General features: G+C 41.2%; 1 protein-coding gene and 1 long non-coding RNA gene across 2 annotated transcripts in view; both read left to right on the forward strand.

Moving 5' to 3' along the window:
- Positions 1–1,019: 1,019 nt before the first annotated feature.
- The window catches only part of LOC138975591 (uncharacterized), a 57,945-nt gene continuing 45,470 nt past the window's right edge, over positions 1,020–13,494 (forward strand). Inside the window, exons 1-2 of the mRNA XM_070348316.1 lie at positions 1,020–1,425; positions 2,267–2,417. Of these exons, the coding sequence (XP_070204417.1) occupies positions 1,255–1,425; positions 2,267–2,417 (322 nt within the window). The 5' untranslated portion in view covers positions 1,020–1,254. The remainder of the gene's footprint in view (positions 1,426–2,266; positions 2,418–13,494) is intronic.
- Positions 7,517–11,768, forward strand: LOC138975568 (uncharacterized). Its single transcript, XR_011458683.1, has 3 exons — positions 7,517–8,299; positions 9,091–9,181; positions 10,182–11,768. It is a non-coding gene; the product is annotated as an uncharacterized lncRNA (long non-coding RNA).

Here is a 13,494-nt window from a genome sequence, read left to right on the forward strand (position 1 = left end):
CACTGTGGACTGGGTGGCCGAGTGGTAACGCACTTGCGCTCGGAAGCGAGAGGTTGCGAGTTCGACCCTGGGTCAGGGCGTTAGCAATTTTCTCCCCCCTTTCCTAACCTAGGTGGTGGGTTCAAGTGCTAGTCTTTCGGATGAGACGAAAAACCGAGGTCCCTTCGTGTACACTACATTGGGGTGTGCACGTTAAAGATCCCACGATTGACAAAAGGGTCTTTCCTGGCAAAATTGTATAGGCATAGATAAAAATGTCCACCAAAATACCCGTGTGACTTGGAATAATAGACCGTGAAAAGTAGGATATGCGCCGAAATGGCTGCGATCTGCTGGCCGATGTGAATGCGTGATGTATTGTGTAAAAAAATTCCATCTCACACGGCATAAATAAATCCCTGCGCCTTGACTATGTGCGCGATATAAATTGCATAAAAAAAATTTAAAAAAATTTAAAAAAATCCCTGCGCTTAGAACTGTAGTGTACCCACGGAATACGCGCGATATAAGCCTCATATTGATTGATTGATAGATTTTCAAACCGGCCTCGCTTGTTTCAATCCCCCTTGTCTAACTGCTAGAAATTACCTTTCTCCGCTCAGCACTGAAAAGTGCATTTTTCTAGCTGTCAGAAAAAAGCAATAGTGTACCAACGCTCGCCGTGGCTGTTTCAAATTGATCCAAAATCCACGATAAATACCTGAACCTGTTTGCAAATTAGTTGCTTCGTTACCAACATTGTAGCACTCCTCGACACTGAACACTGTGCCTGTGGTGTGGACTAACCTTGCAAATTATAATAATGTTGTGACGGTATAGTACAGTATCTTTAAGTTATAGTTCTTTTTCCCAACCCTGCTTCTTGCGCGGGTAATTCTTTTTACTTGCAGCTTTAAAGGAGGAGGCTTTTTTTTTCAAAAACCATGTCTGAAACCGCTGATGTACGATGTTTCTAGAAACATCTCCGCGCGGCAAAGATAAAGAGGGAACATTTTCTCGGCTCGCGCGGCTGCAAGCTCTTGTCTCTAGACTGGACAACCACTTGTGACACTAGTCTTGTGCTCTTGATGTTCCAGTCGTACATCTCAAGGACACTCAGGAGTGGCTGCCCTTGTCACCAATAGATGGATCTAAGTTACCCTACCACTTTAGAGCTCAGAATTCCTATACCAGTGGTTGGGGTTATCTCTGGCGGTTACAGCGTTTACCGATCAAGCTAAGCTTTTCACTGGTTGTTGTACGAAACTGAAGACAATGGGGAAAGTATTATGCGTGGTGTTGATGGTTACTGCGCTGCTATCATTGAAATGCCTGCCAGGAGTTTCAGGTGAAGTTGAGGAAGGACTGAAGGTGTCCGCACGATGGACTGTCCGCCACGGGATGACCGCGTCTGATGCACAACTTTTCAGTCACGCTCGCTCCAAGGTCAGCATTTTTTTGTTGTTGCGGCGTTTGATTTAAATTCGTTTTTGTTCAATCAAACTCAGAATTCTTTTTTATACATAAGATATGTATATAATTTTAGAAGATTTGTTATTGTATTCTTGTTGTTTTGGTCTCTTTGCAAGTGATGGTGGCAAATGTGTGGGGGGTTGTTTTCTGTATCTGGTGTAACATCTGTCATATTCGGGTAGCACTTGTCTTTGTTTTTCTTGCTTGAAATTGATAGATAAATAAATCCATAAATATGTAAATACATACATATTGTACATGAATTCATAATTGAATAAGTGAATAGATAAATAAAAGAAGAAAGAAAGAAATATTTATGCATACATTCAAACATCAATAGATTAATAATAATTAAAAAAAATTAAACACTTACATCTGAAAAGAAGGGACCTACTATCTCAACACAGATTGTCTATTGTAGGTGTCCATGAAGTATTTTGAGTTTCTGTGTTATCTGTGCAGAGATCATGCAATGGGTTTTCTAACATAACAGAAGGAATACAGGGAACAAAAACCGATCACTTAGTCAAAAAAACCGGTCAAAATAAGTAAGCAACATCTGTTTTTAGATACAAAAACTTGGTAATTGTCATAACAACCAGACTGAGGATTTCTTGTCCGTGTTTGTTTATTTTTGTTTTGTTTTGCTTCGTTTTGTTTGTTTGTTTGCTTGTTTGCTTGTTTGTTTGTTTATTTGTTGCTGTTTTTACACAACCCCACGGAACTTGGTAAAATACCGGACATTTCCGGTTAACACTAATTACCTTATAATCATTTGAACAAAATAGTCTTTCCTCTTCTCCTCAATATATAGGTGGAGTGCGCATTGCACTGTCAACGTTTTAGTCATTGTGCGGCCTTCACCTTTGACCTCGGCACACACACGTGCTCACTGTATGCCGTGCAAAAACCACAGACAACGATACCAGGCCAACAGACCTTGCCTGCCATCTTCTGGAACTCAAGTCAGTGGACGTCGTGAAGTGTCACACACACACACTTTCTCACACACATTACAAATGTTCTGCAATTCTCTGTTGGAATCTTTTAATCAATACGCTAACAAAGAGCAGTCACACAAGATGCAGCACTAAGGCTTACATAGCTTTAACGTGTCTTTGGTGCTTACGTTTTAGACAAACATTCTGCAAGTTGCCTTTCATGCATTGAAAAAGAGTTCGATTTCCTGCCGGATGTTCTTCTGTAAACTTAAATAGGACGCTCCATTCCTCCCTCCCCTCCTCACTTAATTGCTCCCCCCATGCCTCCCTCCCTCCCAATCCTTCCACCCCTCCCTCCCTCCCTCCCTCTCTCTCTCTCTCTCTCTCTCTCTCTCTCTCTTTCTCTCCCCTTCCCTCTCTCTCCCTTTCTCTTTCTATGTCTATCTCTCTCTCTCTTTATCTCTTTGAAATTTCTGTTATCTCTCTCTCTCTATCCTCTCTCTATCCTCTCTCACTCGCTCTCTCACTTTCTCTCTCCCTCTCTTTCTTTCTTTTTCTCCATCTCTCTTTCTCTCTCTGTCTCTCTCCCCTTCCCTCTCTCTCTCTATGTCTGTCTATATCTCTCTATCTCTTTGAAATTCCTGATACCTCTCTCTCTCTCTCTCTCTCTCTCTCTCTCTCTCTCTCTCTCTCTCTCTCTCTCTCTCTCTTACAGATTGTAAGAAAAGGCGTAGCCTTAAATCTAAATCCTTGTAAAATAAAGTTCAATTCAATTCAATTCAATTCTCTCTCTCTCTCTCTCTCTCTCTCTCTCTCTCTCTCTCTCTCTCTCTCTCTCTCTCTCTCTCTCTGTTGTTGACTTGCAAAGCCACATCGACTTCAACCTACAACGAAACAAAACAAACTCAAAACTGCGGCAACAATGAATGTGTTCTGCGCGAACTTAGAATCCGGTGTCATTCTAGAATGGACCGGGTCCAGGTTGGAATTCTAACCCTGCGCAAGTACAGGGGTGCCATTCTAGAATGAAACCCTTGTTGCTGGTCCATTCTAGAATCGGCCGTGCGCAAGGTTGGAATTTGGGTCCAAGTTGGAATAGTCATTTCAGTTAGACTATCACACAGCCAAAGCTGGGGCGGGGATATAGCTCAGTTGGTAGCGCGCTGGATTTGTATTCAGTTGGCCGCTGTCAGCGTGAGTTCGATCCCAGGTTCGGCGGAAATTTATTTCAGAGTCAAATTTGTGTGCAGACTCTCTTCGGTGTCCGAACTCCCCCCCGTGTACACTACATTGGGTGTGCACGTTAAAGATCCCACGATTGACAAAAGGGTCTTTCCTGGCAAAAATGTCTTATGCACAGTTAATAATTGTCTACCTATACCCGTGTGACTTGGAATAATAGGCCGTGAAAGGTAAATATGCGCCGAAATGGCTGCAATTACTGGCCGTATAAAATTTCATCTCACACGGCATCACTGCAGAGCGCCTAGAACTGTACCCACGGAATATGCGCGATATAAGCCTCATTGATTGATTGATTGAAATGTGGATTTTCTGTTTGTTTTTGTTTTTTGTGTGTTTGGTTGGGTTTTTTTTCTCGGGTTTTTTACACTTTACTCAAAGACATCGTGAATTGGGATTGTGATGTTCTGAAAGTGATTACGATTTTGAGAGACACTCAGCACTGATCGCTACGAACGGAAATTTCCGGACTGACAGTGTTTTGCCGATCTCGCTTGTAACTTTTAATCTTATTCATATACATGAAGTTGGTCTTCTGAATTGTGAAGATATAATGTCAACTTTTTTTTAAACCTGTGACAACAGCTCTATAACTCACTCTGTCCTTCTGTTGGTCTGTCTGTCGGTTAGTCGGTCTGACCGTCTGTCTGTCTGTCTGTCAAAAAAATTGTCAAAAACCCGGACATTTCCGAGAGGGAGACAGCGCTGACATTGCAAGCGGCCGCAACCGGCTCTCATCACAAAAACAACTGCCCTGCAAACAATACCGCCCTGGTAGTCCCCCTTGCTATGGTCTGCCTTTGTTTATTGCGTACTCAGGAGTGTCAACTTTCTTGACATGACATGACATCGCAAGATCGCCAAAGGATTTTTTTCAGGGGTAGACAAATCAGCCCCATTTTATCAAAGGGAAGGTGCAGGTGGAGATAATTCAAGGGAAGACAACTCTGTCTTACCTACAAACATTACGGCCCCCTTTATTCAAGGGTTTCATTCTAGAATGGCACCCCTGTACTTGCGCAGGGTTAGAATTCCAACCTGGACCCGGTCCATTCTAGAATGAAACCGGATTCTAAGTTCGCGCAGAACAAATGCAAGCAAAGAAAATAAGACGGAACCGAAAAGGAAGAATTACATGACCAGCGGCGGTTTATTTAATTGTATCCGCAACAGACAAAGACGTTTTTCAATTCTATTAATCGAACATACGCGATTGTAGTGTAATTGCTTGTTCACAAAAAAAGCATTTGAAAAGAAATTGCGGTTTGTGTGGATTTACGTTTTTCTTAGAAATTATTTTGTTTGAAGTTTCTCTGAAAATTGTGGTTGTCGTAGCGTGCGCGAATTATGTATTGTGACTACCCAATTTTATTTTAAAAAGAGTATTTACCGCAATGTTTTCACCTGCCGTTTAAGGTAAATGTGACATCTAATGTCAAAAATTTAGTAGACGTATGATTCATTTTGGGGGGGGGGGGGGAGGGTGGGGGGGGGGGGGCATACAAAAAAACAGCAGTTATGGAAAGCAAGCCAGAAGGAGAGAGAGAGAGAGAGAACAAAAAAGAGAGAAGGAGAGAGAGAGAGAGAGATAGAGAGAAAGAGAAAGAGAGAGAGCGTAAGAGAAAGAGAGAGAGAGGGGAGAGAGAGATAGAGAGAGAGTAAGAGAGGGAGAGAGAGAGTTCTGAACCGAAATGAACTGAACTGAACTGAACTTTATTTTGAAATGGTAAGCGTTAATGCTGGGACTTTTCTTACAATGTGTCCCTGTGAAAAAAAACACCATTGAAACACTCAAACCATTTACATAAGCTAGGTGATAATGAGACAGAAGTGGAGCCACTTTTGCTTATTTTTTTTGTGCGAAAGGCGTTTTGCTGTATGCAAAGAGTGCTCAAATCGGTTTGTGACTCCACAGTGTTAGGAATAGAGATAAAATCGTTTGATTTCAAGTTTCTATTGCAGAACTTGTTTCTTTTTCTTCTTGGCGTTCGCAGAGGTTACACGATCAGTCCAGCACTGGTGATAAATGTTGTCGTTTTCTCCAACTCCTGTCGACTGCCATATAGTTTGGTCTGCAAGGGAGTTGGTGATGGCCACACTTATTTTCGTTCCTCATCAAGTAAGCGACATCGCTGTAAGATGTGTTCCGCTGTTTGGTCTTCTTGACCGCAGGCACAGGTTGGTGATGGCGCCAGCTTGAACTTTAGGTTCATGTGAGCATTGAGCCTGTTGTGGCCAGTACGCAGCGCAGAACTCGTTTAATTCCGACAGAACATTGTAAAATGAAACTCCAAGCTGCCTTTTGTCAACTTTTTTTTAATGATAAGCACGGGACAAACAAAAACATGATTTTTTGTTGGATATACCGAAAGTGTCATTTATAGCACGCCAAACAGTAGCAATATTTAGTTTTTCTTCTCTCCAGTCAAAATATTGCAGACATTTTCTTTTTTTTTTTTCCTTTTGTTTGTTTGTTTGTTTTGTGCTTGGTCAGTTAATTCTGTCACTTTATTCTGAAACTCCAACTTGTGATTTGCACGCACAAAAATCACGAAAATCGATAGCTTTAGCAATCCGTCAGTGTTCAGTCAACCATACGAGAACAAGAGGCGAAGCCTTCAACGCTCCCGTAAGAAATCGACAAACAGTAACACAAACTCAATCACTCCGTCACACACACACACACACACACACACACACACACACACACACACACACACACACACACACACACACTTTTAAACTACATCAGCATAATTATAATTACCATGGCAAAGTTTATCTACAATCATTAACCTACCTTAGAGCTTGCGCATCAAGATACTATATCCTTGGAATTGTCATGCGACTAAGAGTTAAAGATATGGGCGTCACGATGGTCACACTCAGACAGGTTCACATGAGGTTATTTTCCCTGGTCCTCGCACTCCGAAGTCTATGATATTTTCCAGTGACGCGTTGTCCTGCTGGCAACCAGCTCCGCGTGCTTGGGCATGAACGGTCACCTAGAAGACCATTATCTCATATACTGGCGGTGTGAAAGCTATATTAAGGTCAATGACAGAAAAACCATATATACTTCCTCACTGCAGCCCCGGGAAGCTCTATAATCCTGTCCCACTCAATTGTCGGGATGTTCCTGTGGTCGCACAACCTCTTGTTTAGAGTACACTATGCACTATGTCTTTGTATCAGAGAGTTGTAATGTTAATTTGTAAGGACGTCCTTTCTTGAAACAAATGAAGAGTTGGATTACAACGCTGCTGTGTTCTCTGCCCTGGATTGTAGCTTGCCCGTCGTAAATCAGCAGTAGATCTGAGGGTATTGAGTTCATTTGGAAATCTACCATCAGCTTATCTGTCTTTTGCACTGCAGACACTAAGCAATAGGTACCTGCCATGTGGCCACTTTTTCCACTGCTGTCCTCAGTCTTATACTTTTCATCAAGACACCATGCCGAGTGGATCTAAATTCGGAAGTCGTCATGTGGCTGAGGTATATCTGACATAGCGTCGATCTTGTTGTAGCTTATTCTCCTTTCTGAAACAAAAGGCAAAATGCGATTAGTTGTGATGACTACAACCTACACAAATATAAACAGTGTTTTGATACTGAATAGTCGGGTTATACAAGCCACTTTACTATGCAGCATGGGAACCCTACAATATGCGAAACATGTTAACTGACTGCAGCAGCCTGGTTCTTAAAATAGTTCTGACGGTCAACACAGTCAACACACTATTCACAGTCCATTTTGAGGAGCAACTGAGGTACTCTCTGGTGGTCTTATTTGAGTGATAACGATCAACTCAGGAGGAAGAAACCAACAGAGGAAAAAGGAAACCATTAACATTAACCGCAGCAAAATACAGAATCACATGTACTATTATCAAACACTGTACAAAAGGAAGACGTGGAACTTGCGAAGAAAATGCGAAAAAGTGTTTGTGGGTTATCGTCCCTAGTCACATGCTGGCGGCGAAAACAAAATGGCGGATCGCGTAGGTACCGATCGTGTGCGAGGTGGTGGTAAATAATTGTGCTCGGCTTTTTGTTGCAAGAACGCCCGTTACAAACAGAGCTGCTTCGGGAAAACTTTCCACAAGTTCCCTACAGAAGAAAAAAGGTGGGTTGTGCAGTGATTATTTCATCAGGTTTACCTTCTTCAGAATGAGAATGCAATGGCTCGAGTCAACTCACTCAGTAGACTACAGCGTCAGCGAGTACTTACGACTGTGAGTGTGAGTCAGCAGTCAGTACAAAACAACAGTTTACACTTGATGACAAACCCGTGGGCATATTTGCCGAAACCTTTATCAAACCTTGCTTACGGGAAAACTACAGTACAAAGGTACATCACTCATCCGTTTTGCGTTCAGGCAGAGCGTTAGATTTAGACTGAAGATCTGATTTAGCTTTCTTTGTCTTTCCTTTTTGCTTAGTTTAACAATAACATTGTTGTTTTTATTGTCAAACTAGGTGCAGAATATGGATGCAATTCACAAGGCGAGAGGACTTTGAAAAGCTGCAGCCAGCTGCTGTTCAAGGTCTCAAGCTTTGTACTGATCACTTTGAGGCCAACCAGTAAAACAATCCTGCAGAGAGGATCACTTGTGTGGAATGCTGTCCCGACATTGTTTGCAGTGCCCAATCCACCACCGAAGGTTATTTATTTATTGGTTTTAGGTTTTTGCAAACCAAAGAAGCACACTATTAAATGCAGGTTGAGTAATGACAAGTTTGAGGCTGATGTAAGAATTGAAAACAACAGCATTGTTCCCATCAAATAATGCCTGTTTGCATTTAGCGCAAAAAAATGATAAGGCCAACAAAAAAAAGTTACTTATTTTGGATCGACGTCCTGATTATGATGATATGATGAACTTATTTTGCAAAAAAACAGCCCCAAATGGCAAAAAAGGTATAGGGTCGGCGTCAACAACAAAAAAGTTGTATGTTTCTGGTCACCTGACCCTACCTATGTTTTCCCGACGACCCTAGACATTTTTTTTTTTTTGCATTTTCAAAAATAAAAGGGGCATTCGAAAATCAATTGTTTTCCTGTTTTTCAACAAAATAGTTTAAAAGATGGTTTTAAAAAAAAAGGTTAGAAAAAAAATCTCCACCTTTAGTCATGTTAGGTCACAAAAAAGTCTGTTTAAGGTAACATAGGCCCCCCAAAAATAGCGTCGGTAGGTCGGCTTTTTAGTTTTGTATTTTAGCCATCTGAATATTTTAATTTTATTTTTTAATGCCCCCAAAAAGTCTAGGGCCGGTGGGAAAAAAATAGGGTCGGTCCGGATACCGTAAACAGATTATTTTTTGTTTTGCCTTACCAGAAACATACACTTTTTGTGTGTGGCCTAAGACCAATGCCATGAAATTGGGAGAAATGTTTCATTGTGACTGGGTGTTGGTTGTGAGTTTGTCAGTTAAAGAGCTGTGCAATTTGCAGGTTGCTAGTGGGAGGAAGCCACCATCGCAAAGGGTAGCTACAAATGAAGCCAGCACCGACCTGTCGCCTGATACACAAATTGTTCAACCAGGTAAGAGATTTTTAACCATGAAGAACACCCTGACATCAAAAAATGTTTAAACCCATCCATTACATAGTTGATAATCGCTGTATAGGGTGACGGGCGCTGGGGCGGGGTGGTAAGACGTCGGTCTATTAACTCGGAAGGTCGAGGGTTCGAATCCCGGTCGCGGCCGCCTGGTGGGTTAAGTGTGGAGATGTTTCCGATCTCCCAGGTCAACTTATGTGCAGACCTGCTAGTGACTTATCCCCCTTCATGTGTACACGCAAGCACAAGACCAAATACGCACGAAAAAGATCCTGTAATCCATGTCAGAGTTCGGTGGGTTTTAGAAACACAAAAATACCCCGCATGCTTCCTCCGAAAGCGGCGTATGGCTGCCTAAATGGCGGGGTAAAAACGGTCATACACATAAAATTCTACTTGTGCAAATAAATGAGTGCACGTGGGAGTTTCAGCCCACGAACGCAGAAGAAGAAGAAGCTGTATAGGGCGGATGCATGGATGGATGAAATTGTACCTGTAGTTCCCACACGTAAAGATGGGAAACATATCCTGTTAGAGGCATGGTTTGACAAGAAACAATTAAGTGGCTCTATTCCCATCTCCCCCCCCCCCCCTTTCCCCGTCGCGATATAAGCTTCGTGGTTGAAAACGACGTTAAACACCAAATAAAGAAAGAAAGAAAGAGGCATGGTGTGTGAGGAGTTTACCTGGTACTGTTGTCCTAATCAATCAATCAATCAATCAATATAAAGCTTATATAGCGCGTATTCCGTGGGTACAGTTCTAATGGCCTCACCCATTCAGTACCAAACAAGGTCAATTCCATCATTGTTCCACATCGAATCCATAGTTGCTAATACACTTCATTTCTGGCCTGCCTTCCTACGCTATTGTTTATTTTCATTTTGTGATTGAATTACACATGTTTTAATTTCTTCCAGGTTGTAACTTGTTATGGTTATGTTATTTTATGTGTGTTTTGTGTGTGTGTTTTCTTTTTTAGATGACATTCAGGCGATCCTGGAGGACATAGGATGTAAAGCATCAAAGTCGTCATCCTCCCCATCCCCTCGTGAAGCGGAACTTCGGCAGAAGGTCAACAAACTGAGGAGCAAGGTTTTCCGATTAGAAAAGAAAACGATGGAACCCCGTGTAAAACGAGCGAGTAAATTAGCCAAGCCTCCCAAGAAAGACTTTGTAATAGAACAGTTGTCTCATATATTATCAGGCGAGGCGAGCTATTTTGCCATTTATGCCTGTTACATATTTACCGGTTATCTGCTGCTGTGTCCATTCCTGGCAGAGACGGAACGCATGTTACCAAGGAGCCGAAGGAGAGTCGATGAGATGAGAGAATGTGATTAACAATTGCCAACTCTCTCCGTACAAAGAGGGTCCAAAATTGTATCAAAATATAGATCGTAGGGAATTCAAAATAAAAAAAAAGAGACAAAACATGTACCTCGGCTCATAGAGCCTTCTTTAATTTTTGACTCAAAAGTCCATGCTCCGAGCGTCCTTTTTTTAATTTTGAATTGCCTACCATCTATATTTTTATACATTTTCAAAAAGATTCAACAGTCACCTTCCGTTATTCTTGAACTTGGCTATCCCAGCCTTACCTCAACATTCGATATTCCTGTGATACTTTTGACGTAAAATCAATTTTTACTGTAAAACACTTCGGCAAGAGGATTGGTCCAAGCAAACAAATAATAAACTTGTAAGATTTTTCCTGATATTTCCGATCAATTGCCTATGGTTTTATTTAGCTAAAAGATTCAAACGTCACACCTATGACCCATGGCTATTTTTAAGGGGAGAGTAGCATCCCTGGTGTGTTGTTTTTGATGTACCTTTTGGTCTGTTTACAGTAACATAGGCACACAAAAAGAGGGTCGGTAGGTCGGCTTTTCTTAATTTTTTTTTTATAACCATCTTTTTAAATTATTTTGCAAAAAAACAGGAACAAAATTGATTTTTTTTCTTTTTCTTTTTCTCCAAATGCCAAAAAAAAGGTCTAGGGTTGGCGGGGAAAAAATAATAGGGTTGGTCGGGATACCGTAAACAGACTATTTTGCTTTGTTTTGCCTAAGCAATGACTAACAAACTTTCTTTAGGGTCTGACATTGTATATATACTATACAACTTTTTGGGGTATTAACTAAATACATGTATACAGTTTTTGATTCCTTTTATACTTTTTCACAAATTACCCCCCCCCCCCCCCCTTTTTTTTTTGTAGTCTGCCCTGGGGGCGGGAGGTCTCCTAATTTCGGTTTCTAGGGTCATCTTATGCTTCCCCATGAGCTGAGAACTTAATTTAAAATGGGCCACGATTTTTTTATTTGTATTTTGTAATTGTGCCTTTGTCCAGTCACATGATTTCACTTTGTACTTAAAAACTTGGCACTGTCATCATTTTATTGCTATTTATTGTTCAGTTGTTCAGTATTTATTGCTATTGGGCATCAGTTGTTCAGTTGCCCTCTTTCGAATGAGCCATGCATGCATTATGGATGTGTTTAGCGAATGGGGATACCTCAAGCAATGTAAAAAAAAGAAACTGTGAAGCAAACATATAGCACCAAATAAAATAACCGAATCAGAATGGAAACTTCTTCAGTGTATGTGTGTGTGTGTGTGTGTGTGTGTGTGTGTGTGTGTGTGTGTGTGTGTTTGCTGTTTTAAATACCGAAAATGTGAAAATAAAGCAAGTCACAACATGAGAAAGATCGACTGTACTAGTCATAACAAAGCAGGAGACAGTCTGGTCAGCATGCAGCAAAGGGGAATAACTCATATTTAGCCATTCTCATTTCTAAGCATGCCCAATGAGGAAGTTATCCTTCTTCCCATTGTAGTTTCTTTGCTATTATGTAGAACAAAATTCCACAGCAAGCTTTCTTTGGACGACTGTCGTTGTCTCAAAACTCGCATTCTACCTGCTGTCCAAAAGAAGCCAATCTTACGTTGTGCTGCCTTGAAAGAAAATGCCAACAAAGACAAGGAAGCTGTTGCAAGGTAAGTTTACCAAACGTTACAGACATTAGCGAATCATGATAGTGCGTAAACAGCAAACAGTACACTCAAAGTCAAAGAGAGGAGTCTGGAATGAAACGCGATACAGATCTAGGTAGATCTAGCATTCAAAAACTGTCTTTCAAATTGAAGGAAGTTGTTGCAAGGTACCAAATTTTACAGACAGAACCATGACAAAGCATGTTTTGAAACTGAGGCAAAATCGTAATAATTTTGACTTTGAGAACAGATTCATTCCGTTTCCTTATATATCTGCATGTTCAAGTAAATGGTGGACAGTTTTATACGGGCAGAGCACAGGAGCTTGTATCAAATCGCCGGTCGATCATTATTTACAGTCCACTACTACGACATACTACTAGTACTATATACTACAAGGAATATAACGCAGAGTGCTCTGCACTGCCGACTCGCTCCGTTTCAAGCTTTCTACATCACTTTCTGCACCCCCTTCCCGAACGCACGAAACTCACACACAAACAAAAATGATTAAGCTTTCACTTCATGCAACAAACTCGAAATAACCATTCACCAACTTCGAGAAGTTTGTCAAGAACGGGCTCGGTGTCCACACCACTCCATGAGAGGAACCTGGAGCCTCGACAAATCGAAAGTGCAACTCGCGCCGATGTTTTCCGCTTTTCGTACGCTCTCAAGGGTGTACAACATTCTAGCGGCCTGCAATTAGTCCACTACAACTGACGAGTTACACAGCAGCCCCCAAACACGTGAAATGATACACAAAACATTCTCTTTGAGCTTAATATTGAGACTCAGCCGTTTCCTTCGGACGAATACAGAAGGTCATTTCCGCCAGCAATCGGCAGTCAAAAAGCGCGTGACGTTTCGATTGGTTAAAAAGAATAATAGAAAGCTTTTTTTGATTGGTTGTAAATAAATCGAAAGGAAAAATTATTCGTGAATGGCCATTACTTTTGATCATCAAGTTATCATCGAAGCAAGGATGAAGTTATTAACATGGCAAGTACTTATGTTAATGATTATGATGTGTGTGTGTGTGTGTGTGTGATCGAGTGTGAGTGTGTGTGTGTGTAGCATGGGGCAACCATATTTTTCTTTGGAATTATTTCGAACTTTTTATATGTAACTACATTCTTCAAAGAATTGTAAAGCAGTTTAAATTTTGAAGATCGGTACATATTTGATTTTTTTTTAAATTGCGATTTTAGGGCTGCTGAAAAATTCTGCTGAAAAAATGACCGGCACCCTTTACAACCTGTCCTGCACACAATTTCAGCTAAATCCTGTTGTAA

The sequence above is a fragment of the Littorina saxatilis genome, linkage group LG1 (genome assembly GCF_037325665.1).
Source record: "Littorina saxatilis isolate snail1 linkage group LG1, US_GU_Lsax_2.0, whole genome shotgun sequence".
Classification (NCBI taxonomy): domain Eukaryota; kingdom Metazoa; phylum Mollusca; class Gastropoda; order Littorinimorpha; family Littorinidae; genus Littorina; species Littorina saxatilis.